The sequence below is a fragment of the Parastagonospora nodorum genome (assembly GCF_000146915.1).
Source record: "Parastagonospora nodorum SN15 chromosome Unknown scaffold_18, whole genome shotgun sequence".
In the NCBI taxonomy this organism is placed as follows: Eukaryota; Fungi; Ascomycota; class Dothideomycetes; order Pleosporales; family Phaeosphaeriaceae; genus Parastagonospora; species Parastagonospora nodorum.
The window spans coordinates 859,883-885,369 of NW_001884566.1; the positions used below are offsets into that span (position 1 = coordinate 859,883).

General features: G+C 49.2%; 14 protein-coding genes across 14 annotated transcripts; 9 read left to right on the forward strand and 5 right to left on the reverse strand.

The window, feature by feature from the left end:
- Positions 1-213: 213 nt before the first annotated feature.
- On the forward strand, positions 214-2,940 carry SNOG_11257 (hypothetical protein; the record flags this gene model as incomplete). The annotated part of the gene is made up of 1 exon (XM_001801447.1): positions 214-2,940. One exon carries the CDS (start codon positions 214-216, stop codon positions 2,938-2,940), a length of 2,727 nt encoding a protein of 908 aa, XP_001801499.1.
- Position 2,941: 1 nt separating this feature from the next.
- Positions 2,942-3,569, reverse strand: SNOG_11258 (hypothetical protein; the record flags this gene model as incomplete). The annotated part of the gene is made up of 2 exons (XM_001801448.1): positions 2,942-3,347; positions 3,401-3,569. The coding sequence occupies 2 exons, from the start codon at positions 3,567-3,569 to the stop codon at positions 3,154-3,156; spliced, it is 363 nt and encodes a 120-aa protein (XP_001801500.1). The 3' UTR covers positions 2,942-3,153.
- Positions 3,570-3,632: 63 nt separating this feature from the next.
- On the forward strand, positions 3,633-4,364 carry SNOG_11259 (hypothetical protein; the record flags this gene model as incomplete). The annotated part of the gene is made up of 3 exons (XM_001801449.1): positions 3,633-3,821; positions 3,869-4,050; positions 4,211-4,364. The coding sequence occupies 3 exons, from the start codon at positions 3,633-3,635 to the stop codon at positions 4,257-4,259; spliced, it is 420 nt and encodes a 139-aa protein (XP_001801501.1). The 3' UTR covers positions 4,260-4,364.
- A 777-nt stretch (positions 4,365-5,141) lies between these two features.
- On the reverse strand, positions 5,142-5,475 carry SNOG_11260 (hypothetical protein; the record flags this gene model as incomplete). The annotated part of the gene is made up of 2 exons (XM_001801450.1): positions 5,142-5,213; positions 5,425-5,475. The coding sequence occupies 2 exons, from the start codon at positions 5,473-5,475 to the stop codon at positions 5,142-5,144; spliced, it is 123 nt and encodes a 40-aa protein (XP_001801502.1).
- Positions 5,476-7,136: 1,661 nt separating this feature from the next.
- Positions 7,137-8,235, forward strand: SNOG_11261 (hypothetical protein; the record flags this gene model as incomplete). Its single annotated transcript, XM_001801451.1, has 3 exons — positions 7,137-7,170; positions 7,242-7,422; positions 7,473-8,235. 3 exons carry the CDS (start codon positions 7,137-7,139, stop codon positions 8,233-8,235), a joined length of 978 nt encoding a protein of 325 aa, XP_001801503.1.
- A 1,195-nt stretch (positions 8,236-9,430) lies between these two features.
- Positions 9,431-9,763, reverse strand: SNOG_11262 (hypothetical protein; the record flags this gene model as incomplete). The annotated part of the gene is made up of 2 exons (XM_001801452.1): positions 9,431-9,570; positions 9,739-9,763. 2 exons carry the CDS (start codon positions 9,761-9,763, stop codon positions 9,431-9,433), a joined length of 165 nt encoding a protein of 54 aa, XP_001801504.1.
- A 2,106-nt stretch (positions 9,764-11,869) lies between these two features.
- On the reverse strand, positions 11,870-13,740 carry SNOG_11263 (hypothetical protein; the record flags this gene model as incomplete). Its single annotated transcript, XM_001801453.1, has 1 exon — positions 11,870-13,740. One exon carries the CDS (start codon positions 13,738-13,740, stop codon positions 12,292-12,294), a length of 1,449 nt encoding a protein of 482 aa, XP_001801505.1. The 3' UTR covers positions 11,870-12,291.
- A 439-nt stretch (positions 13,741-14,179) lies between these two features.
- Positions 14,180-14,685, reverse strand: SNOG_11264 (hypothetical protein; the record flags this gene model as incomplete). The annotated part of the gene is given in 2 exon segments (XM_001801454.1): positions 14,180-14,629; positions 14,647-14,685. 2 exon segments carry the CDS (start codon positions 14,683-14,685, stop codon positions 14,180-14,182), a joined length of 489 nt encoding a protein of 162 aa, XP_001801506.1.
- A 179-nt stretch (positions 14,686-14,864) lies between these two features.
- On the forward strand, positions 14,865-15,223 carry SNOG_11265 (hypothetical protein; the record flags this gene model as incomplete). The annotated part of the gene is made up of 2 exons (XM_001801455.1): positions 14,865-15,010; positions 15,079-15,223. The coding sequence occupies 2 exons, from the start codon at positions 14,865-14,867 to the stop codon at positions 15,221-15,223; spliced, it is 291 nt and encodes a 96-aa protein (XP_001801507.1).
- Positions 15,224-15,739: 516 nt separating this feature from the next.
- SNOG_11266 (hypothetical protein) lies at positions 15,740-15,999 on the forward strand (the record flags this gene model as incomplete). The annotated part of the gene is made up of 2 exons (XM_001801456.1): positions 15,740-15,764; positions 15,929-15,999. 2 exons carry the CDS (start codon positions 15,740-15,742, stop codon positions 15,997-15,999), a joined length of 96 nt encoding a protein of 31 aa, XP_001801508.1.
- Positions 16,000-17,151: 1,152 nt separating this feature from the next.
- On the forward strand, positions 17,152-17,991 carry SNOG_11267 (hypothetical protein; the record flags this gene model as incomplete). The annotated part of the gene is made up of 1 exon (XM_001801457.1): positions 17,152-17,991. The coding sequence occupies one exon, from the start codon at positions 17,152-17,154 to the stop codon at positions 17,989-17,991; it is 840 nt and encodes a 279-aa protein (XP_001801509.1).
- Positions 17,992-18,215: 224 nt separating this feature from the next.
- SNOG_20116 (hypothetical protein) lies at positions 18,216-19,125 on the forward strand (the record flags this gene model as incomplete). The annotated part of the gene is made up of 2 exons (XM_001801458.1): positions 18,216-18,890; positions 18,949-19,125. The coding sequence occupies 2 exons, from the start codon at positions 18,216-18,218 to the stop codon at positions 19,123-19,125; spliced, it is 852 nt and encodes a 283-aa protein (XP_001801510.1).
- A 247-nt stretch (positions 19,126-19,372) lies between these two features.
- SNOG_11268 (hypothetical protein) lies at positions 19,373-20,677 on the forward strand (the record flags this gene model as incomplete). Its single annotated transcript, XM_001801459.1, has 1 exon — positions 19,373-20,677. The coding sequence occupies one exon, from the start codon at positions 19,373-19,375 to the stop codon at positions 20,675-20,677; it is 1,305 nt and encodes a 434-aa protein (XP_001801511.1).
- A 794-nt stretch (positions 20,678-21,471) lies between these two features.
- Positions 21,472-21,898, forward strand: SNOG_11269 (hypothetical protein; the record flags this gene model as incomplete). The annotated part of the gene is made up of 2 exons (XM_001801460.1): positions 21,472-21,667; positions 21,843-21,898. 2 exons carry the CDS (start codon positions 21,472-21,474, stop codon positions 21,896-21,898), a joined length of 252 nt encoding a protein of 83 aa, XP_001801512.1.
- Between the last annotated feature and the right edge of the window lie 3,589 nt (positions 21,899-25,487).

Genomic DNA, 25,487 nt, shown 5'->3' on the forward strand with positions numbered 1-25,487 from the left:
TTTCCCATAGGTTGCATGCACTTCGAGATGAGGGGTGAAGGTGACACGGCGGTGATGGCTATCGATTCGTGGAAGACCCCTGCTAGCGTCCGGCTGGGGTCGTGAAACCGCGTTTCCACAACAAACAACGGCTATCATCTCGACACAATTCTTATTTCACCACGGTGTAGCACTGCCCCAGGTCTCCGGAGAACGTTGCGTATGGCATAAGCAATGGCACGAACGCGATCCTCGTACACAGCGAGCCCGACACGCTCTGGCTCACCGCGGCGCAGCCCAGCGCGTCGAGCATCTAAAGATGGATCTGAATATGAGATGGATTTGGATGCGCTTGGCCTCAACTCGACTTTCGAATCGTCCGAACTGCAAGCCAGCTATGAGCCGCCGGTCGATCGAGTGGATACCAGCGAAATAGAAGGACCAGAAGACTTCACGATGAACATGACCTATTGGATGACGGCCGACCTCCCGCTATCGCAGATCAAGTCCCGAAAAGAAGCCAAGGGCAGAGCTCAGGAGATGCGGATGGACGCAATGCAAGAGGAGGAGGCAGCACACGATATGACTACAGAGGGCGGCCAAGCGATTATCCAAGGGACACCAAGACTCCACCCGGATGGAAACTCGAACTCTGCATCGCCGACAAGACGTGCAAACGGCACCACCGACGAACGCACATACAGCACCCCGGCGTCTGAGCGGTCCATGGAGAATGACGAGAAGGTCCGGAGTTTCCTGAGCAACTTGCCCGACACGGAAATGGAGGGCGCAATTGCGGGTACACCACTGCATATGCCTAGACAAAGCTTTCTGCAGATCCCAAGACCGTCACCGCCGAAAGCACGATCACTGCAACCTACAGTCGAAGACTACGACACGCCCCGCAAACCAACGCAAGAGACGGTCATACACCATGCCTCAGCCGTCATCGAGACGGGCGACCTTGAGGCGCTGCAACAGCAAATTGCTGAGTTACAGGCGCGACTGGGCAAGCAAGACCTTGTATCTCAGACGCGCATCACTGAACTCGAGACCATTCTTTCGTATACGCGCTCTGAGCTGGAGAATGCACGCACAGAAGGCTACAGGCAGAAAGAGGAGACTGCTACTCTTGAGAAAATCATTGAGCAACAGAGACAAGAAGCCGAGCAAGGGCGCCTGTCCGCCGAAGCACGCTTGAAGGCCAAGGAGGCGGCCTTGGACTCTAAGATGCACGAGTTTGGAGATGAGATGCGCTTGCAGAACATGGCTAAACTGCAGAACCAGCGTGAGGACTTTGAGCGACAACTTCAAGCGCTGAAGGAGTCGAAGCGTCTAGCCGAACACGAGGCTAGCTCGAAGAGCCAGACTCTTGAGCAGGTTCAATTTGACTGTGATGAGCTGAGACGCAGCAACGAACAACTCTTGCAGGAAGCGACAAGAAAGCACGAAAGGGAGCTTGACGCAGGCAATCAAGCTGTGGACAAGCATCACATCGAGCTCACTCAACAGCTGTCTTTAGTTCAAGCACGAGCAGATGATCTGCAGGCACGGCTTGAAAGGGTAACAGCGGAGGCCAAAGTCGTACGCGAAGATGCCCAACAGAAAGAACAGGAGCACGATGCTGTAGAAGCAAGGATACGTGCACGCACGGCGCGGATCACCGAGCTCGAAGGCAACCTTCAAGCCGCACGCTTTGAGCTAGAGTGTGCGCAAGCCGATGCTTCTGCGAAAGAACAGCTTTTCCGAACGAACCTGGAATTAAATTCTCGCCTCCGGACGATCCAATCCGAACTGAACACAACGCGCTCGAATTTGATGGCTAGAGAGGAGCCGTCTACACAGAACCTAGAACTGGAGACTCGCATCCAGGTCTTGCAAAGCCAGCTGCAGTCGAGTCGTGGGGAAACCTTGGCCAAGGATCAGGAGATCATGCGCCATATCAGATCTCAAGAGCAACTCGAGCAAAGCCTCAACACGGCGCGAGGCCGTATCGAGGGACTTGAGACTACTACAAATACACTTCGACAGCAGCTCGCAGAAGCTCATCGCGACAGCGCCAGGTCACAGACCAAACACGAGAGTCTAGAGCGAGACCTGCAAGACCTCAACGAGCGCCTGAAAGATGCCCAGGTGGAAGCTGATCGGCGTGTTGCCGACGTAGAACAGAAGATTAGCAAGATGAAGGACACTAAGCTGGAGATGGAGCGCAAGCTCCGAGAGCTCCAGAGTCAGCGCGACGACCTGGTCGAAGGACATGAAGCTATGCTGGCTGATGTGCGCGACAAAGCTGAAGACGCGGTGCGGAAAGCTGGCGCCTTGCTCAATCAAGAACGCACCGAAAAACGACGTATCATTAAGGATTTCAACAAGACTAAGGAGGAGTTGGGGCAGAGCCGTGCCGAAGCTGCTCGGAGGTTCACAGAAGACGACGAATCATCTGATGAGAGTGAAACATCCGTATCACCGATAAGCACCAAGGAGAAGGACATGGAGATCAAGAGTCTTCGAGAGATCATCCGTAAACAAGTCTCGGAAATCAAGACGCTGAAGGCCGAGACAAGCACTTGGCGCAAAGAAAGCAAGAGCCTCAAGGACAGGGTGGAATCATACTCTGATCTCGAATCCGCAATGGGTGGCCTCAAGGAAGAGATTAGCACGCTCCGCAGTGAGAAATGTGCCCTACAAGCTAGTCTAGAGGACCAAGAAGCCGTCAACGTTGCAATGGACGAGAAGCTTGCGAAGGTACTAAGCAAACTTATGAAAGAGCGCGCCAGGACAGTTGTCGGTAAACGAGATGGACAGTGGCAAGAAAGTGTCGGACAGGTGCAAAATGACAAGGAGCTCATGGGTAAAGTGCTACTGCGGCAATGGGGAAGAGAGGAACTCGGTATCGCCGATGAGGACCACGGCGAAAAGCAAACGTATCAGTACAAGTATGCTAAGAGGGAGAGAGCGTGATGGGGTATTCATGACAGTGATGATGAAGCCATGAATGCAAAATATTTCATATGATTGAGCATGGCATGCTCTTCCAAAGCCTAGTTCGTGCCGTTTATCCATCCTACGCCGTGGTATATCTTACCCCAAACGCCCAACTCGTCCAATGTCGAAACCTGCTCGCTGTCGCTGAAATGTCATACATGTCCATGTCTAATCGCTCGAATTCGTCCTTCATAGCACGCCCTTCCTCGCCAGCTCGACCTTCTTAGCAAACTCGCCCTCCTTCCAGCCACCTTTGCTCCCACAAATGGCAATACCGTCGCCCAGCTCGGCTTTGTCTTCGACGCTCTCCCAGGCGCAGGGACAGTGGTGTGGGAAATGGACGCAAGAGAGGGTGCCGGGGCACAGGTAGTGGGTGCATTGTGCTGGTGAGAGGAGTGTCAGCAAGTGATGGAATGAACTCTAGCGATTGACTCACCCCCCTCGTACTGCGCTTGATACCATGAACTATCACTCCTGACATTCTGGGGCTCTTGGTGTTGCTGGTGTCCTTGGTTGCCAAACATCTGGTCGAAGAAACCAAATTGCGCGCGTGAGGAGACGAAGCAGGCGCTCAAGACTAGGACGATGGAGGTGAAGCGCGCCATGCTAGCAATTTGGTGTGCTCAGCGTGTGTGAGTTTTTGCGTGTGGTGAGGGTGTCTTGGAAGCATGAAGTGGGTGATGTGGAGCTATTCGTTGCCAAGCGCGCAGGGGTCAAGTGCTCGGTGGTCCGCAGAAAAGTCCGCACGCGAGGAATCTTTGCGGTTGAGCTTTGCGACTTCACGACCACACGCACGAACACGAACACGGCCAGCACGTACACATCCACCCGCCGTCCTCACTTGCCAATACCGCAGCGTACGCACATGCTCACCCTTGCTCGCACGCGATTCTAACGTTGCCAGCATGCATCTCATGTTCGTCCCCGACCCGCAGAACCCGGCCAAGCGCATCTACACGCTGAAGAAAGTCATCGACGGCGAGGTCAGCAAGAGCGCGCATCCCGCTCGTTTCTCGCCCGACGACAAGTACTCGAGGCACAGGGTCACCATCAAGAAGCGCTACGGATTGCTCTTGACCCAGCAGAGTGAGTTGTACCAAGACATGAGACATGAGACATGAGACATGAGACATGAGACATGAGACATGAGACATGAGACATGAGACATGAGACATGAGACATGAGACATGAGACATGAGACATGAGGTATGAGACGGAGTCAAGGGAGAGGCTAACGAGTCTGCAGAGAACAAGGTTGCCGAGCGATCGTAGACAACCATGTGGTGAAAGCTTGAGCAGATGGCGTTTTAGGGCGTATGGGCGAAAGACTTGAGGAAAAGCTACGGCGGCGACCTTATCATGTGTGTGGTCTATTCGAGAGCAATCAACAAGTTCCAAGACCTTTTCCTGTTTTGTCACTCACAAGTACTCGACCTTGCACCGCGCACACCGCGCAATTGCCGCATGTTGTTAACCTGTCTCTTCCATTACAAGCGCATTGCATGTCCTCGCCGTTCGGCTCTATTGTCCGTGGCAGATGTCGTCTAGGCCACAGAGCATTGCATCTGCACATGTGGCTCTGTCTCACAACCTCTGGATGGGCTGCGGGTTGTGCCTAGATGAGCCGCGGGCATAATGTCCGAGGTCTGGATGGTGAATGCCCCCACGCCGTATTCCGATGCGTGTCTCGCGCATGCCTATTGAATTGACCTGCACGCATGCGACTTGGGCGTGGGGGTCCAATCATGCCGGCCAAGAGCAGTTGAGATGCATCGTCATTTTGAGAGTAGGCCAATTGCTTCAAGTGACTGTGTTGCGACCCACAATGGTCCATCTCCCGCCCGCGGCTATCTGATTATCTGGGGCCGCTGGTGCACGTCATTGAAGGGTTGTCCAGTGGTATGGCCGCCAAGGGGAAAGTGGTGAGAGCACCGGCGAGATGGACGTAGTGGTGTACAGCGAGTGCAGTGCAAGTGCAAGCGCAAGTGAGATGCGGGGTAGTGTGCCGCGCTGTGTTACACGGCCGACCGCTGACAGCACAGCACGGCACGTCAATGTTGTTCTGACCTCGACAGTGCGGTAGTGAAGGGTGAAGGCCCTGTCCACAACCTACGTTCGGATGTGCCGAGGATGGTTTGATAGCGCGTATCGCGAGTCGCAAGGGAACAAATGGTTGCTCAGGGTCCCAACGACGGCGGCGGGTATTCGCGCTGCAACCACGCACCCCTCGGCTCAGCTCCCGGCAAGGACTGCAGCCATGTACGCAATCATGCCCTGCAACACGTCGTGGGACTCGTGGGACCCGTCCATTCGAGGCGCGAAAGAATGTGCATTGTGCATGGACGCCAACAGCTAGTCCAACAATAGGCCCGGCTTTGGAGCAAGATCCGTGGCCGTCGTCATCTTGTGGGAGAACAGCCGTCACGAGCACCGGGCCTCGATATGCTGTTGTAAGCTCACTCGCCAGTAGCTGTTCTCTAGTGGCCGCTGCTGTTGTGCCATGTCGTCCATGTCGTCAGCCTGCTTTGTACCAACAAAGTGATATTCCAGGTACATTCAGGTACAGCCCGCGGTTGGCGACAGGCCACTCGTTTGCCTTTGCGATGCTTTGGTGGGGCGCACAGGCACCCTTAGTTATGTCAAGGTTCCTTCCAGCTGAAGCAGAGTTACTGCATGTCCGCACATGCAACAAGGACGATGCATTGTGGCTGCTTCTGACGTCTGCCAGAATGACTGCGGCGATACTCACTCGCCGACTGCGATAATCCATCCTCCGACCGGCCTTGAACTCCAACCGTTCCAGCTACATGGGCGGGCCCCCGTCTGTGGAAAATTCTCGGAGTGCCCCTTCGAGTCACCACCCGGAAAACCTACACAACCTTGGAACCCTAGCTCCACTCTAGCACGTCTGGATACATAGATTTATAGCCCTCCCAGAAGCCAAACACTCCTGATAATCTGCCACCCTACGTGCTGCCTTGCCAACCTCTGGCCAGACCACTATTTTGGCCCTATTCACGTGCGGCCCTAGTCAGCAGCAAGTGACCGCTCTACGCGCAGAACCCAGTAGAACCCAGTCTTGCGTCCAGCCGTCCTCCGCTCGTCCAAACCCGCATCGACTCACCCCACGCTCTCATCTTGCCCTGCCGCTTGCTTGCCGAAACTCTCTGGAACACGACTCCAAATCTGCCTCCAGCTGTACCGTCGAGGCGCCTCCAACCAATTGCAGCATCTGTGCAAACATCAGTCCCCACGCTGCACGGCTTACCCCATCACCCTGGCCAGTACAACGAAAGCCCATTTGCGACGAATTTCGTACAGCTAGCGTCGTATTACTTTCATCTACTTCTTTGGCTAGCCCGTGATTCGGCTTACCACGTCGGCTCAAATCGTGTCACCCTGCTCTGGTCCCCAACAGCCTTAACATACCCGCCGTCGACAGTCGACCTTCAGTTGAGCATTTGGGATGAATTTCGGATTCAAAAATAATACTTCACGTTGGCCAGTCGGACAAGGTATGCAGCCAAGGTCCACAAAGTGCTGTGCTGTAACTAATACCGCAATCCTAATGTGCAGAACATATCAACAGATAGACTCCACACTATAGCCCGTGGGATTCTCCGCATTTTGAGTTAGAAAACTTCTAGCTCCACCTGTCGCTAGAACTGGTATTGCTTTTGCCATCTCGTCCAGATCCGATAGGCTGCTTTCCTCCGTCCCTGGGCCTACCCTGATCTTACCGTAAGCCTTGTGGAAATCTTACTTGCCTATTCTACAAGTAGCTTGCAACAGCTACCCACGGCCACGCGATCTGTCGTCATTGAGGAGACTATTCTTATCGACCTGCCCCTGCACGTAATGGACTCGTCCATGACATTGCTGAGTGCACACATCCAATTTTTGGTAAGTTAGTCTCGTATATCGCGTGCTCATGTGCACAGTCTTGGGACCAAGTTTGCCTTTGATGCCTAGGTGTTTTGGTGATTGGTCCGTGTGTGCGCGGAGGACCACTCTTATATTTCGCCTCCTGCACAGGTCTTTTGCCTACCGAACACCAGCTAACATGATCACTTTGAAGGACACGCAGCTTGCTCTTATACACATTCCGCTGCACCTATATTCAAGCTTTCTTCAGTCTATCCTCCAGTTGCTTCTTCCGAATGCATCTCGTAATGGATGTACCAGTAACGGTCATGGAGCTGTACAGTCTCCAAAAGGCTGGCCATACGAACATCCTTTTGTGAACATATCAATCACGCCCATTGAATGTTCTATAGTATGCTCACGATTACTCGCTAGTGAGCTTTTTGTGCCTGTCCTCAGCCTTCTCGACACACAGGCGAGAAGCCAAGTGCATATTACATCCGACGACTTTGTTGTCATGCAAGTCGATGGCGAGGGGCTAGATGCAGGACAAAGAGTATTGGAGCTTACAAGCCCTCTTGCTCTGGCTGGCATGTAAGCGAAAATCGTTGAACCTCGAAAACCCTCTGCTAATCACATTACAGCCCAATCTTCTTCATAACAACATATTTTGCCGACTACATTCTTGTCCCACTGCGACATCGACAGCAGGTTGTCCAGGCATTGGAAGAACGTGGCTTCCAATTTGAGGACCAGACATCATCATACGTAAATCCCTACCATCACGGCCGCAAACATTCGTCTGCCTCGCTCGAAGTTCAACCACCCAGCACTCCTCCACCAACCACCATCTCGGAGCTACAGACCAGAACTTTCACTACTTTGAAGCGTCGCAGCATTGTTCCGACTGTCGATCCCGAGATTCGTCTAGTACAATGTGCTGGTCGTCGAGATAGTGCCAACGGTATAAGCCAAAGTCGCAACCGCAATAGTATGACAAGTGCAGCCGACGATGCGCTTCATCTCGGACTCGTAAAATGCCTCATAGCTGCACCACATCCCAGATTTTTATCGCTCACGCTAACCGACACCGAAGCCGCGTCACTGCTTCTCGACCACACACTACTACCTAATTTCACGCAGGACGTCCTCTTGGGCTCAAAAGACGAGTATCTTACGCCGATTACACTCGATCTTCGAGGTCTGCCTGTGGAGAGCACGGGCATCGTCTGTGGTGTTGCAGGTCGCTTGGTCGGAGCGACAACTGGACAAGTAGAAAGCCCCGTAGAGATGAGCTATCTCAGTACTGCTCGCGCAGGAACGGTCATGGTTGCTGAAGAAGAGCTGGATCGCGCTCTTGGCGCCTTGCGTGGCGCAGAAAATGGGATTCTGGCAACCGCGGATTAGTCCGGGTCAGCGTGGGGTGCAGTTGCAATGTTGAGGTCGCAACGTCAGAGTTTTTCGGTGCCACATCTGATAACGACATCCACCTGTGTGCAAGGGAATTTTTCTCTTCGCGAAATATTTGCGCGGCACAGCTTCGGGCCCTCAGGTCTCGCCTGTCTTTCATGCAAGACAGTATTGCTTGCATGAATTCTCGGCAGCTGACCTTCCTGTTCAGGACGACCACTGGCGTCCTATGACGATTCGCTTATCTCAGTGTCTTCTGGATCGATGCGGATTCAATCTCGCCATACCTAGGCCGCGGTGCTGCTATGGCATGTGAAGGACCTGTCAACTTCTCTCATTTGGCTCGGTTTCTTGAGGCTTGGTTGGGATTATTGCATGAGGCTGATCGCATTTGGCATGGATATCAAAAGTTTGCCTTCTTTCCTCTGTTCGCAGATATTGGCTTCTCCAGTAATGTTTTTCAAAGATAGCTACCTGTTGTAGTGATCCTGTATACACATCATCATAATGTTATCCGCGTGAGCGTCAATACTGACGCATATGTTCAAGCCTTATACCGGTTTACAGGGAGGGAATGAAAAGCACAGCCACACGGGTAAACCACAGAACCGACCTATGAGTATATTGCGTCCTGAATGCCACCGCATAAACAAGGTTCAGTTCGATAGACTATGAGCACGCCATAACACCCTACAGGAATATTAGGCGGAACTATGATCTAGTCTAAGTGTTGCGCCCAGCCTGGATATATATGCTGCTACATAACACTCCCTGCGGTATCTCACACCGCCGCGATTAACATGATTACTTTAGGCGCGATTAGCATCATACTTTTGTATGTTATGAGTTAAACCAGTTCATGGGAGACCCAATAGATAACGTGCGCTGAAAAAGATGCGCTCCACAACTTGTCCTGTCCTTTTCGACTGGGACGTTGAAATATCTAATGACAATACCATAGAAGGGATACGAACATAGGCTAACTGTTTTCACAGAATGTGTTTTATTCTTACATCATTCCTATAAATATCTTCATCGCTTCCTTAATTGCCCAGGCTGGCGTTGACAAGGGTTTATAGTATGTCATAGTCGAGCTCCGCAGCACGTTGCTTCATATCAGCGAGCTGGGAGTAAGTATCTCTAACCTCCAGGTGATCTGTACAATGATATCCTGAGCTATAAGCAAGTATCGTTACGCAAATGTCCGACGATCATCATCTTCCCCACCTCTGTACTTGCAAATGCCGTCGCCAGCAAGTACTTTGTAAGGATGTACCCAAGGTACGGAGTCTAAACTTCGCTTGAAGCAGAGTGCCTCGTGGTTCCTCGTATCTAAACATTCATTAAGATTTAGTCGATTTCACAACTACTACCGCATCGTCGAAACTTAGCCAACCAACCATCAGCTCCATCTTAGGTAGGATCTAACGGCGCAAGAAGGACGTAACACTCCTTTCGCCACCATCATAAAATTTAAAGGCTTTGGAAACGCTGCCTTACTACTGTATTCGTAGCGTGCATTCATGTTGCTATGTACTCTAGCACTTTTGCATCTCAGCTTATTCCACCCGTCCACAGCAATACCATGACAATCAAGATTCCGAATGGCGCTTGACTCAGCTACTCATAAATCTCACATTCCCTACAGGAATTGGCTATACATTACGTATCTTGGTTCAACGTATACAATTCTGTGATGATACCCATGGTACATGTATGCCCACGGAACATTTCACTCATTCCCATTTCCCAGAAAGGCCAATCATGCCCAGGTGTGGCCTCGGTACACTTTCTGAAGGTTACAGTGCATGGAAGTCCGGCCACTACTATGATCAAACACTTGCCATTTTCCTGGTGAAGAATTGCTCGACATCAATGAGACAGATCATCGGACTTTCTCAGAATTGTGTCTTTCATCTTTACACGACCGAGTTGGCACAAGTTTAGACCGGTCGCAGCTCTTGTGATAGCCCTGGCAGGTGTAATGCACACTTCAGTTGTGTCACACGAGGTAGTAAACAGCTATTTCCGTTGAGACTGCTTATCCCCATTTGTTGAGATGATGCGCACATGGATATCTGCGAAGAGGTTTGCAAGGTTTCCTACATGCCACGAGCGTATCTGCAGTGGAACAAGAGAGCTCGGACACTCCTTTCAAGAAAAGTGAGGTCGGAAGAATAGGGTAATGAACCATTCGAGGGATATGGATAACATGAGCAAGGCGAGAACAGAATGGGAACTTCGACCCACAGCTCATCAAGACATGGCGGAATAGACAGTTGGACCAAGTGTCCTTCTCTCCACTACCAGGTGGGTCTACTAATAGAGCACACCAAACACCCATGTTTGTTCAGGCGTTGTCTTCGGCGACCAGTGGAAGCTATCGCGGAGTTTGGACAAAGTTCTCCACTTGGATTTTAAGATCTACGTTTGCTCCGCTTTTTGACAGCCGCATACGCGGTTGGTATGGAGACTTTCAAATAACTTTTTTTTTGTGTGCTCCTAATGCGTCTCGCAAGACTGTTGGGTTTGCCTAGAAGCTAGGAGTATTAGAATTTGCTTTTGTATTCAGTGCAACTTTCGAGTCAAGTGTTCGCTTCATAATGTGCCTCATTCCCAACTTCTCAACGGCACAACTCACTGCACAAAAGCAAATTGGTTGCATTTGGTACCCACGGGAACAAACTTGCATCATCATTTCCGCACGCACCCGCCTCTTCCATCTGATCTCCATAGACATCTCGGTGTAAATAATGCACCGTCCCGTGTACACCATACCGGGGGATGCCAAGCCGATGCATCCGCAGCACTGGCGACGCCATGTTTCATGTTGACAGGATCTTTGGAAAGCGGAGAAATCTCAACACGCGGCTGCTATCATGTGCGACCCAGATCGCGGTTGTTCGCAATATAGAACCCGCTGGGATATATGGTTTGGCACGGGCAGCAATCTTCAAGGTTATTCCAGGTATTGCTCCTCAAGGCCTTGCAGCGGCGCCGACACACGTAGCGCTTGACGTTGAAGGAGACTTTAGCCCAAGGGTGAAGGAGATGATGCATTTGGGGTGTAGACAAGCACATCCGGCGATGCGGGGGAAGGTGATGTGGCGCATCCATAGCTATGACATCTATGGCAGGAAGCTGTAATCTTTTTTTCTTTTTCAATTAGACAACCACAAAGGCAGTGAGTGAGCTTTGGTCAGCACATTTGAGACAGTCGACTGCCAATTCTCTGAATCTACCGATGAGCTCTTGATCCTGGTTGCAGCATTGCCAAAGGACAGCATTCTCAGGCATACCGCCGGCCCAGACCACAGCCTCGGTGTGGGAAGGAACAGACCTAAAGTCTCGCGGACGCCAACAATAGGCACAGTGTTTCGTTTCAAGGTGCTTCCCTCGCTTAATGTGGCAGGCATCCGTGGACCGTGGAACCGTTTCGATTCCGCATCACAGTGGAGCTTTGGTTCAAGTCTCCATGTTGTACTGTGGGTCCAACAATGGCATGTCCGGCCTAACGTCATGTCATGCTGGGTCAGCCTCAAATGTGTGGCATAGAGTGGTTCGTACACGTGTCTACAATCTTGGCCTCAGTGGCGTCACGGTGCACGATGATTGAGAGCACGTATTCAGGTTCTGTGCTTTCTAGTGATATGCTTTTAATTCAATCTCTAACATAACTGGGCAACGCTAGATGCCATAATAATGGTATAGGTGAGGATATCATAAAGTCGTTGTTAGGACATCTAACAAGGATGGATAGCGACAGATGAAGCGGCGGCGAACACTTCGCAATGCCAAGACACGAGGATATCGTAACCTCAAATTCGAATGTGATAGAAAAGTCGTAGCGCCAAACATACGCCGGGTATTATGCGCGATCGCTAGAACGAGCTTCGGAAGTCGAAAATGTACATTGGTAAGGTGACAAGGAAAGTGGCGTACGCAGCGAGGCGAGTGCCTGATGATTCATGCGCCCATGTGGACCCTGAAGTTTCGAAACACAGGCGCATACCGCGCTTGGGCCAAGTGGCGAAATAGTTCAGGCCGGACGGTCTATAGTGAATCCATGAGCGACATCAATGACTTGCGCTTCTTGAGCGTCCGGTTCTTGAAGCTAGCCATGGGATCGTCATCGGTGTCCGATGGGCAGGGCGGTAGTACAAGGGTTGGTTCTCGTTCATTCGCACCGCGCGCTTGCATCCTGGACGCACCCATTGTCATGCGCTTTTGGGCAATGGAGCTCGTGTTGATAGTGGGAACTGGGGGCGCCAGGTCCGGAGAAGGCCCTCTCATCGAGTCACGGCCACGAGACTTTGGTCGAAGGATGGTAGATGCGCGTCGCAGCTTTTGGGGGCTGATGAAGCTTGAGCTGCCCTCAAGAGGGGCGGTCTGTGGCGTAAGTGGGGTGTAGGGTGTCGAAGGAGTAGGCGGCATCTTGCCGTTGACGCGGGTATCGTACGTCTTCTTGGAAGGATTGGTAATGGCGATTTTGGCGAGAGCGAGTTTCATTGAAATCGATCGTAACCGCTTGTGTGGAGCCGGCTTGATAATGGGGGACGAAGAATCCTTGTTGGACGCTTCGTAGGGATCTGAGCTAAGGAAGGCGTGTGATGCTGGCGAGGAAGGCGTGGGCGGCGTCCAATACGACTGTGTGGTCTGTACTCTGGAAAGGCCGCTGCGGGTTTGGGAGGGAATGTATACAGAAGAACGGGCAGACGAGGGTACGTCGATGGGGTGGAGCGATGGACGGGCAAGTAGTTCGTCAACAGCTGGTGAGATGCTGCGAGTTGAGGAGGCAGTGCGGAACGAGGAAGAGGCAGACGCGGAGTCGGTAAGGTTTAGGGTGCTGGTGTTCTTGGTAGACGGACTGTAGCTCGTGGACGGTCGACGAGGCTCGAGTTCGACTGGGGGCGTGGTGGCACGACTGGCCGGGTTGGAGGAGAGGCGGCCAGTGGCTGTGACTTTCATCGACAGGCGCTGGGCGGCGTCCTTGCGTATCTGGCTGATGGCTGCGATGGGCAAGTTGGCAACCGAGGCCGAGCGGTGCTGCATGGGCGCAAGGTCTGCGGTGGGCGACCGACAGTCGAGCTCAACGACTTTCGGACGGCCGACGACCTTTGCGTAGGAGACCATGACGGCCATGTCGCAGCTCCTTCCCTTGTCCCATCGCGAGATGGACATGGTGCGTGCCTTGCACTCTTTTGTCGGGTCGTGGACTACGACGTCGTCGTAGTCGTACTCGGAATCTGAACCATCATCGACGGGCGACAAGGCTTCTTCACTGGACATGTAGCGATCTTGGAACACAATGCTCTCCTTCCTGTGCGCGGGGCTCGGTTGCTGGCTAGCTGGCGTCTCTATCCTCAGCGTCTCGGGCGCGTCGTTGCACAAGTTGGGACTTGATGCGGAACTGTCGGAGCTAGTCCTGTCTGGGCGTGCAGCGATCGAGGGCTTGTTGAACGACCACTGCTGGAGCTGTGAGGCCACGGCGAGGTCGGCCATTGTTGCTGGGGCGGTGGAGTCGAAGGCGAAGGCGAAGAAGAAGGCGAAGAAGAAGAGGAAGACAAACAAAGTAGTGTCGCCAGGCGGATCGGGGTGTTGCTATATGGGCTGAGCCTGGGGCGGCAGCTGCTGCGGCATGAAACCGTGGGCGTGCAGGTGTTGGCGCCGGTGGAGTATCAGACGGTAACGTGGCTGTGGGTTGTGCAACGCGAGAGCTGGAGTTGGCTCTCTTCGGAGGGAAGGGACGCAGGGTATGATAAACAGGCGTGTCGGGGCCAGAGGCAGTAATATCCAGGGTGCAGAGGGTGGATAGATTGCGCTAGACTTGGCCTGTCGTCGGCGGTTTTAGGTTTACAGATGGGACACCCACGAGAACGGGAGGGCAGGAAGGAGTCCTGCGAGAGCCAGCGGGCGGCGGCGCCAGTGCAGGGCACTATATCTATGCAGGCGCATTTCGCAGAGCGCAATCTCTGTTCCGCCGGGGCATGAATCGTTCAACCATGGCCAGCAGGGCGACCTTGCACGCCTGGAGAGTCGGCGCTGGGCGTGCTGTGCTGGTGCTGGTGCTGTGCTGGGTCCAACTCCCCTGCCGATCCACGAACGATCGCGCAACACTTGATATGCCTGCAGCTTGCGCTAGCTGCTGAGGCTTTGGAGGTGGGACGCTCGCCGTGATAGGCTGCCGCTCGGGTTTCAGAACGGCCTGCACATTGCACAGCGTCTCCCGTGAGCTCGTGGTGTGGTGCGCAGATGCAGCCATCGCAGCGTCTGCGGACTTTGCGGGCGGCCATGCCATGCCATGCCATGCCATGCCACCCAGAGAGAGGACGGCAGAGATGCTCCAGACGCTCCTTTCATCTTGCAGCGAGCGCCTTCCCTTTCTTGACCGCTGTGTCTGCCGTTCACTTCAGGGGCAGGCCAATCACCGCCCGCGTGCCGCATCATGGTGGGGCGGCTCGGTGTGGGGTCGCCCCAAAAAAGGCACAGCAGACGACGCCACAGCCGAATCAGGACCCGTTTCCTTCTCAGCGCCCGTCACCGTCTTTTCCCTTTCCCTCGCCAGCCCGCGTTACCCGATCTGCCACACGTCAACGCGACTGTCGATCAGGGCCCTTTGACAAGTCATGGTGCAAGCTTTGCCGACGACTGCCCATGTCTTTGCTTCCAAACTCCATTACTACGGCCTTGGTGTCCGTGGCCTCATCGTCACCCCTCCCCGCGACGTGCTGGCCATGGAGGCCACAGCCATCGTGTTCCGAGTACACACGAGGTGTGCCAAACACTGCGCACTGAGCGGCTCCATCGTATCCCGGACCTGGCTCGACTCATCGACTTTAGGTACTCGGGGGCTAGGGTCCATGCCCAGCTGGTCGTGCATGCAGCATTCGCGCCCTCGGATTTGTCCATCACCATTCCAAGCGTCAACTTGCTCCACCACTCGGAGTCCGCCATCTACACCCCACAGTCACGCACTCATGCTTGATTGTAAAACTCTGACATAGATTGCACCTAGTGCTGCCTTCTATGCGCTTCTATCTCTCTATTTCTCCATCGCTCTATCTCTCCACTCAGTGGCTTCGTATGATTGCATCATCTACACCCACTTTGCCGGAATAAGGAAACGCTCAATCTACCCAGATTACATCTGCCCTTAAGCACACACGCACTTCGCGGAAAGTAGGCCCGTGCGCCTTAACTCCCAGATGCGAGCATGCCCTGCTGTCGTGAATGGCTCCATCCCACCATCGGCCAGCAGCCTAGCTGACTGCACTGTCCGAACCACCCTCAAGGCCTCGTGTGCGCCCGCGCTCGTGTCGTGAAACCGATCCGAGATCCAGAACACCCAAGCGGGTAAAGAGAAATGCAGCGAGTTCAAACATGTGGTGCGTGTAATGTTGCGAGCTGCCTAGATTCGCTCCTGTTCTCTTCCAGTACTCGCTAACCACACCATTGGATGAAATTCCCCATGTATTATTCACCCTCACAATTGACGTCAGAAATGTCCGAACACTTAGCCCCATACAGTCAGTCCATGTTCGTCCGAGCGTCAGACTTCGGACTTCACACACCAACTATCAATAAGTGCTGACAGCACACATACTGTTTCATCCTGTGCGACAGAATAGGACACCAACAACTGCTGACGTGCGAGCCACCGTTGGTTACACCGCCTGCTGACAGCTTCCAGAGCTACTTGTGACATGTGTCGTGAGTCTGGCAACCTTCAGCCTCGTGCACCGTCACACACCTACGGAGTAAATAGTCAGCCAGACTACGGGAGCAGTTGGTGGAACCTCGCAAATGCCTCGAACCGTCCGATCGACCTGTCAGACATGTAAAATAAAAAAAGTGCCCCCTCTCAGCCATCACCAGCATTCTTGATAAGCGACCACCGGTGCCGTTATTATTAGCACGTCACCAAACCACGGGCCGTACTACCTGTATGCTGCTGTAGGCCTTCAGTAATTACACCCCTTGTCATCTCTTCACTTATTCAATGAAGCCAAGTCAAGCCTCACTACCCAGCTTCCAGCGTTACAGTCCTTCGTGGGCCGATATGGGCTAAGAACATTGTCTGGTGGTATCGACATGATAGGATGTCGATCAATATCAGGTTAACGCTTTGTGTTGTTGATCTATTCTATGTCACAGAATCCACGTGATGAAACCTTGAAAAACTGCGCAATTATCTCTGTTTGGCTGTTCTATCCGAACATGCTCTGCAGTGTGGGGGCGCGCTTTCCCCGCTTCGACCCAAAACATAGCATCATAGCCGAGATGCGAGGTCCAAACTCAGCATTCGTGATAACGTGATAACGCCTGTACACTTCGTTTCGCACATATTTCAACCCCATATTTGTACGCTTTGTCTGCACACTCTTGTGTCGAACTTAACGATCCCCTACATCTTGGACCCTCGAACTGAGCATTGCTTCCTAAATTAACGTCATGTCATCCCAACATCCAATACCTCGTAAGCTATGGCAACATGCGGATCCAAAGTCTACAGCCATGTGGAAGTTCATGCAAAAGTCGAATCAGAAACGGGGTCTGAATATGCAGGTATGCGATTGCGTTATCCCCTGCCTACAGTAAAAGTCTGCAATTGTGTGAGGCGGCACATGGTTTGACTAGCTCTCAGTCCAGCTCTTCAATGAAAACCACACAAAGGACCACTGAAATCCTCTCTTTGTGCTGACCAATGTTACAGACTTTTCGGGAGCTCTACAAATGGAGTGTTGGCGAAAATCGGACTGACTTCTGGGATGACATGTGGGATGCAAGTGGACTGATATATGAGGGCAAGTACGATCAGGTCAGTAATTGAATCTAGGATACGATCCTGACGCAAGTCGTCATGTGTCAGGCCGCCATTAATTATTTCCAAAGGTCGTGGATACGTCAGTCCCTATGGACGCGATACCGCACTGGTTTCAAGGCACGAGTCTCAATTTTGCCGAAAACATTCTCTTCTCAGCATCACCTACGAATGCGTCAATCCGCTCTAAAGTCCATAAAGAAGATACAAAGATCGCTTTGACCGAGATTCGTGAGGGCAATACAGAAGTGCGGCATCTGTCATGGGGTGAGCTGCGCCGACGTGTCGGTCTCCTTGCCAATGCCTTCCGTGCCAAAGGCCTCAAGAAGGGGGACCGAGTTGCAATAGTCGCAAGTACAAGTTTCGACACGTTCATCTGCTTCATGGCTATCACTAGCATAGGCGGGCTTTTCAGCTCTAGCAGTACGGATATGGGCACAAAAGGCATTCTCGAGCGCTTACTCCAGATCAAGCCCGCGTACGTCTTCGTTGATGATTGGGCCGTCTATAACGGCAAGACGATAGACCTGAGACCGAAGATCAAGGAAATAGTTGAAGTCATGCAAAGTGAGCCTGGCTTTCAAGGTATTGTTACACAACCTAGATTCCCAGGAAAGCCGGCGAGCGTTGAGGGACTGACGAAAACCGTCACTTTGGACCATCTTCTGGACGCTGCGAACGGAGAGGAAAAGCTGGAATTCGAGAGAGTTGCTTTTAGAGACCCTTTTCTAATTGTGTATTCGAGTGGCACGACGGGAGTACCAAAATGCATAGTGCATTCGGTTGGTGGAGTTCTCATGAGTATCACGAAAGAAAGCCTTCTACACAGGGAGCTGGGACCAGAAAGTGTCATGTTGCAGTACACGACGGTATGTTATTGCATCCCCTGCTTTAGGCTTGTAAAGGCTGACATGAAAAGACCGGCTGGATAATGTACCTTGTTTCGGTGCAATGCTGCTTCACTGGCACGCGATCAATCCTGTATGATGGATCACCATTTCAGCCTGATCCACAAACATTCCTCTCTATCCTCCAGGAGCAGAAAGTCACAGATTTGGGCACATCTCCGCGATTCTTGCACGAACTACAGAAGCGGAACATAGCCCCAAGAAATTTTCTGGACTTGTCGTCACTCCGATCCGTCTGCTCAACCGGAATGGTACTTCCCGACTCTCAATTTGAGTGGTTTTACGATGTTGGTTTTCCCTCGGCTGTTCAACTGCGTAACATTTCTGGTGGTACCGACTTGGCCGGATTGTTTGGCATTGAGAACCCACTCGAACCTGTCTACGTCGGTGGCTGTCAGGGTCCATGCCTGGGCACAAAACTTGAGGTTTATGACAGTCTTGTCGAGTCCGGCCCTGGACACGCCGTCCCTGATGGCGAGCCTGGTGAGCTTGTTGCCACGGCCAGTTTTCCAAACCAGCCAGTATTCTTCTGGGGTGACAGTACGGGTGAGCGATACCAGAACGCATACTACAAACGATTTCCACATGTGTGGACGCATGGCGATTTCATCCAAATCCACCCTTCCACTGGACAAATCATGTTCCTCGGTCGTGCTGATGGGGTCCTGAACCCATCAGGTGTCCGATTTGGCAGCAGTGACATCTATTCAGTCATCGAGACGCATTTCCCGGAAATTGCAGACAGCATATGTGTTGGTCAACGACGGCCGCAGGATAATGATGAGAGCGTCATGCTGTTCTTGAAAATGAATGAAGGACAACCGTTTACGCCCACGCTGGTTAACAATGTCAAGAAAAAGATCGCGGAAGAGAGGAGTAGACGTCACGTGCCCCGATACGTGTTCCAGACATGGGACATTCCGGTATGTACATGCCTTACCGAGCTATGAGAGTGTTGTCAATTGCTGACGTGGCGGACAGACTACAGTCAACTTGAAGAAGGTTGAGCTGCCGGTGAAGCAGATTGTATCGGGTCGCATCATCAAGGCCAGTGGTACGCTGGCAAATCCCGAGAGCTTGAAGTTCTATGAGCAGTTCGCGAAGGTGGAGGAGGTGCTGGAGCGGGCAGAAAAGGGCGACTTTAGAAGTAAGCTTTAGAGGAAGGAGAACTTTTGAGACAATGAGCGAGTTTGAGTTATGCATAGTTTGCTTATCCGTGGGCTCTTTTACCTGCATGCCGCCTGCTATAGTGAAGGTGATGTCATGCCACAAGCGAGCTAGATAGCACTAGCGCGACTTGGGGGTGCCTTTCGTATCATGGAGCAAACAGAGTAAGCAACACTGCACAGCACCCAAGTGCTGCCACGCACCTCCTTCACGATAATCCATGACAATCGCACTCAAAATGCCTCCGAGAGCGCAGACCAACGTGTTGCGTGGTCGCGGTCGGCCCAAGAGAGCCGCTGCTGATGAGGCGTCGCCCGCGCCTGTCGCGAACGCGTCGGAGAAGAAACGCGGTCGCGTCGCAAAGGTTGACGCAGTCGACGCCCCAGCTGAACCGCCAAAGAAGCGCGGTCGGCCAGCAAAAGTGCAACAGGAAGAGCCCGTCACTGTCTTGGAGGCCCCCAGGCGTAGCCGACGCTCGCTCGTTGCGCCCGAAGCTCCTGTCGAAGCAGCCAAGAAGCGACTGGGACGGCCAGCCAAGAAGGAAGTCGTTGAAGCACCCGCTACCGCTACAGCGCCAAAGAAGCACGCAGCTCGTTCGAACAAGTCAGATGCTGACGTGCCTGCCGCCCCAAAGCCTCGTGGCCGCCCACCTCGGAACGCCGCCGCTGTCGACCTCAGTCGCGTCGCAGGCTCATCTCGCGTCATCAAGTCGCGTAGCAAGCCAGCTCCAAGGGCGACCGCTGCCGCCATCCAGACAGCCCCCGTCCCCCGTATGGACCCGCGCATGCGCTCTAAGCTCCGTACCCGTGCCCCTCCAGCACAGAAGGCCAAGGAAGACGTAGCGCCGCAGCCCACCAAACGTCGCGGCAGGCCACCCAAGACCAACATTGCCGCCGTTCAAGCGCCCTCGCCTAAGAAGCCTGCCGGTCGCAAAGCTACAAAGGCAGCCGTCTCCAAGCCCATAGCTCCGCGCAAGAAGCGAGGCTACACTACACTCGACATCCCTGACAAGTTCGCCGCTCAAGTTCGGCAGTATATTCAGGAGCTGGAAGATGCCGACTCTCTCCCAACGCCCGCTGAGAATGAGGCTGAGCCCGAGACAGGAGCTGAAGAGGCCGCTGCCAACGCTGAAGACGAGTATGAAGATGAAAATGAAGATGAAGAGGGGGGTGGTGACGTGGTTATCGAGGAGGAAGTCTTCGTCACCAGCGCGACAGCTAGCGCTGACCTGGAAGGTGCTCTTACCTCCGAAGCAAACGAGGACCAAGATCTGAATGCAGGTGGCGAAGAAGAAGATCTCCAAGACGAGTACAACCAAGACATCGTCGACCGGGACTCCGTCGACGAGTCAGCTGAGCCCGCCGCAGAAGTCGACCTAGAGATGGGCGTTCAAGGAGAGGAAGTCTATGTGGACGGAGACACTGATCACATAGATGCGCTTGCTCAACAAGGCGACGCAGATATGGATAGCCCAGAAGACGATACCGAAGTACATACCCATGGCGTTGAGTCGAGCGCTGCAGTTGGATTCCTTTTCAATTAGGATACTTGCACTCTACAAGACCAAGTCTATGCACAACTGTCTGCATTGCGCTGGTCCAGGTTTCCTGCGCACAGGGCCCCTGAGTATGAAGTCAAGCGGCATTTGGTATGGACGATAATGTTTATGATCCGCAATCGTGCATGTAGTACAAGCATAGGTGCTACAAGAAGGATTTTCTGCCGTGGAGCGATCCATCACGATAGTCTTGCAGGGGTACATATCGAAGAGTTCGCGCTCTTGTATCATGATAGCTACACTACAATTCCACGAATAAATACCCAACGTCTCACTTCCATCCGTGTGTGATGCCACTTGCTTACCGATTCTGGTCTCTGATTCGCGCCCCTTATGTGCTGTTAAGAATAGGCGTAATCTTCAGCTTAGAAAACAGAGGTCTTTACCGCCTTCTCTTCTGTGATAGCGGTATTTTTATAGTAGGCCTTGAACTCTTCCAAGTAAAACTCCACTTCAAAACGGAGCAACTGAACAGGCCTATATAGGTTAACAGCTTGCAAGGTATAGAAGCGGAGTAACCTAGTCTCTGCGAGGATAACCTTGTGCATCCGGGCTATCCGGAAAAGGCCCGGGACATTGTGCTAGCTACCAAACAGGCCCTTGGTTTTCTGAAGTTTCTCTTGCCTGCCAGTGCTTCTAATTGCTCGCAAACGCTGCTTATCTCTTCTATAGTCTGTGCGACATCACTGAGTATATATACTAGTTGTCGTAGCGCCTCACCACGTACCCGCTGCTCCATAGAACAACAACAACAATAACGACAAAAACATTCAATCGACATGCCTGCTCTGTCTTGCATACTCTTTCACATCTCTTCTGCTATGAACGCTGTCGCAATTCCACTTCACATAAAGTACGGCGTCTTCCGCATGAATCCTGCGCTCCGCCGCATGGCCAACACTCCAGACAACGCAGTCAGCAGAGCCAGCGCTCAGGCAGGATGGGACTATGTGGTTGCACTGCTAGCCGCACTAGGTATGATATTTTAAACTGTATACCTTTTTCCTCTTCGGAACGTTCGTTCTTCCAACTCATAAGAGATATTAAACCTTGCTCACGCTAAAAGCAATGTTGCTGAACCACATGTGGGCGACGAGCGGTGGGCCTAAAACCTTAGAGGAGAAGGGCATCATCTGGATAACTGTTATAGTAGCCGGCATCGCTGGATGGCGCTTCTTTAAGGTAAAAGAGTACAGCCCGCTGTGAACGCTGTGGATTGCGCCGCTGTTAAGCCTAGTTGCAATGTTATTGCAACAGCATTAAATAGTGCTAACGTACCTCACGAGCGAGTAGCCGGCACGAGCGAGTAGCCAGCTCTGCTAAGACTCTACTAAAACTCTAACTATGCATACTATAATTGCAATAAGTTAATAACTAAATAGTCTACTAGCTTTAAAAGAGGCTTAATTAAAGCTTACTTCTAAGGCTATTAAATATAATATAACTCTCTTAATACTATATACTATAGTAATCTAAAATATTACTAAATAAATACTCTAACGTATTCTACTACTAAGCTAGCTAGACTACTAAGCTAGCTACTTTTTCTTAGCATTATAAATAACGTATTCTATTCTTAAAGCAGCTATATTACTAAAGTAGCTACTTTTTCTTAGTATTATAAATACTATAACGTACCTTATAGATTAGCAAGCTATATAAGTTAGCGAGCTACTTTTGCTAAGCTTCTACTAAAACTACTCTATCTACGTAATGCCTTAACAACAGCACTAGATAGATACTTCTAACGAACATAAGATATAGACTACTCTCTAAGCTCTTAAATAAGATATAATACTCTCTATATAACGCGCTGCAGCTATCTATAATATATCTTAAGTAACTCTAGATTATTAACGCGCTAGATAACTTTCCTAGGTAAATTGCTAGCCTAAATTAATAAATCTAACTCTAACTAAGAAGAATATAGTTATTAAGTATATACTTAAGCTAGTTATATATAAATTTCTTTCTAGGCTTATAGCTATAGCTAATATAGCTAATTCTCTGCGCGCTAAGCGCAGTCTAAGCTAAGTTAGCTTAAACTAGCCTAGTATATTTATTAAACGCTGCTCTAAGCTCTAAATAAAGTTTAATTATAAATATAACTATAAGAGAGCTCTCTATAAGAATTCTAAGATTATATAAGACTAGTTCTAGCTTATAGAGAATATAAAGGCAAAGTATAGTATTCTTAATAATAATATATATAACTTTAATAAGTCTAGCTTTATAATAAGCTAAGATCTTAACTAGAGCAGTTATTATAGCTTTAGAGTAATAAGAATAGCTAAAGATAGTATAATAGAGTAATTAAGAGTAGATAATAGTTATCTAGAGCGTTAACGCAATAGAGTAAGCTATTTTATTCTTTATTATCTTTAAGAGCTACTACTACTTCTTAGCTTAGTATAAGAAGAAGAATCTACTTTATAATTAAGTTATTATAGTCTCTAAGAATAGCTAGATAATAAATAAGCTTAGTCTATAGTAGTTAAAGTACTTTAATAAGTATATAAAGAGAAGAGTTATAAGCGCTTATTAGCTATTTATTATTAATAGCTATAAGAGCTATAACTTACTTAAATTCTAGTAATACTATAAGAATAATAAGATTATTACTATCTATATACCTTCTTACTTATTACATCTTCTGCAGCTTCTTAATATAAGTTATTTTACTTCTTTAAAGAAGGCATATAGATGCTAAGCTAAAGAGCTTATATATAACTAGATTATATATATTATAAAACTTAAGTTTTCTACTATGCTTTAAGCGTGCCTTTAACGTAGTAATTACTTCTAGTAATATCTAAGAAAAGGTTTTAAAGCGCTAGATTAGTCTTATTTAACCTAGAGCAGATTATATTAGCTCTTAATATCTATATCTATACTCTACTATTGCTTATTATTAAAGATTATCTCTAGCAGTTATAAACTCTAAGTAATATTCTTAAATTAGAATTATAATTAATACTTATAAAGGCAAGAATTTAGAGGTATATAAATAGCTTACTAATATCTATAGTAGAAGCTTTTAAGAAAGTCTTAAAGAGAGTAGTAATTATTACGTATAAGCTAGTATTAGCATAGAAGAAGATTACTAAGCTTTAAGCAGCTAATAAAGCTGCTATATAATATAAATTATATAAAAGAAAGCGTATATAAGAAGAAGAGACCTTAATAGTTAAGAATAATCTTTAATAGATAACTCTAAAGAAGTTTAGTACGCATAGTAATAGAAAGAAGGCAAAGAAGTAAATATACGCTAAAGTAGGCAAGCTCTCTTAAAGGTAGTATAGATAGTATAATAAGACTAGATATAATACACGTATATATAAGAAAGTAGTAAAAGTAGACTCTAAATAATATTATATCTTACTTTATACTATATAGAGCTAAAGTAGGCTATTTTGCGCTAGAATAGAGTAGTTTTAGTAGAGGCTTAGCAAAAGTAGCTCGCTAACCTATATAGCTTACTAACTTATAAGGTACGTTATATAAAATATAAAATTACTCTATACTCTTATTACGATCTAGAATTAAATAACTAAAAGCCTTGCCTTATAAATACTAAATTTCTATAACTAAGTAGTAAGGCTAAGTTAAGATGCTAAGAAATAGATTATATAAGTATACTAGTAAGTACTAGTAAGACTAGAAAGACTTAGTATACTAAGATATACTAGAATAATAAGATCTAACTAAAGTATATAGTATATAAGTAAGACTCTAAACTCTTATAGTTTAGTATCTTTAACTTTATACTTTAAGTTACTTAATATATTATACTCTTTATAGAAGCTTACTCTTATTATCTTAGTATACCTTACTTCTATATCTAGTACTATTTTACTCTATCTATAAAAACTAACTTAAGCTCTTTAATACTAGCTATCTAATTATTAGCTACTTAATAAGTTTTAATACTTTAAAGACTTTTAAGATAAGTAATATAGCTATAGATATATCTAAGTTCTCTTAGACTTATAGATATTTTACTCTTAAGGCTTAAAAGCTTAATAACTTCTATAAAGATTATAATAAGCTTAAGAACTAAATTTTCTAGTTTAACTACTAATTTTATATTAAAGAAGATAAGATTAATAATAATAATAAAGTTATCTTAGTCTCTACTTATATAAAGAGAGATATTAAAAAATAAGTACTACTTATTCTTAAAATATATATAGATAATAATATTAATAATACTAATAATACTATACTTATAGAAAGCTAAAATATATTTAAAACTTATCTTAAGCAAATATTCTCTTTAATTAAGAAATTCTTAATTATAGAATAAAGAATCTAATACTTTAAGTAAACTAAGTTAGCTATTAGCTATATTATACTTTGCTAATAGTATACTATATAAACTTAATAAAGTAATATTATTCTTATAAGAATATATAAATAAGATCTTAAATACTTTATATATAACGTAGTTTATTTATTTATTCTAGATATGAAACGCAAACTGGGGGTATCATCAAAAAACAAGCTAGACCAAAAGAGGATGGTAATTGCCCTCTACCATCAGCACAAAAAAGCGTTAAAAAAGTATAAAACACGTGATCTGGTGTCGGTTGATAGTCCTAAGCGAGGCCAGTGCGGGCACCACCAACCAACACCCAAACTCCTCGAAAATTGCCTCAGGCACAACAACGACCACCCCGCCCCGAGCCGGGCTCAAGGGGCATAATTTTTGTAGTACGCTCAACCATAGAAAAGCAGTGCGCGCAGTCGCGCGCAGGTTAAGGACAGATTTCGCATCAGTATCCGAGTGCTGCAG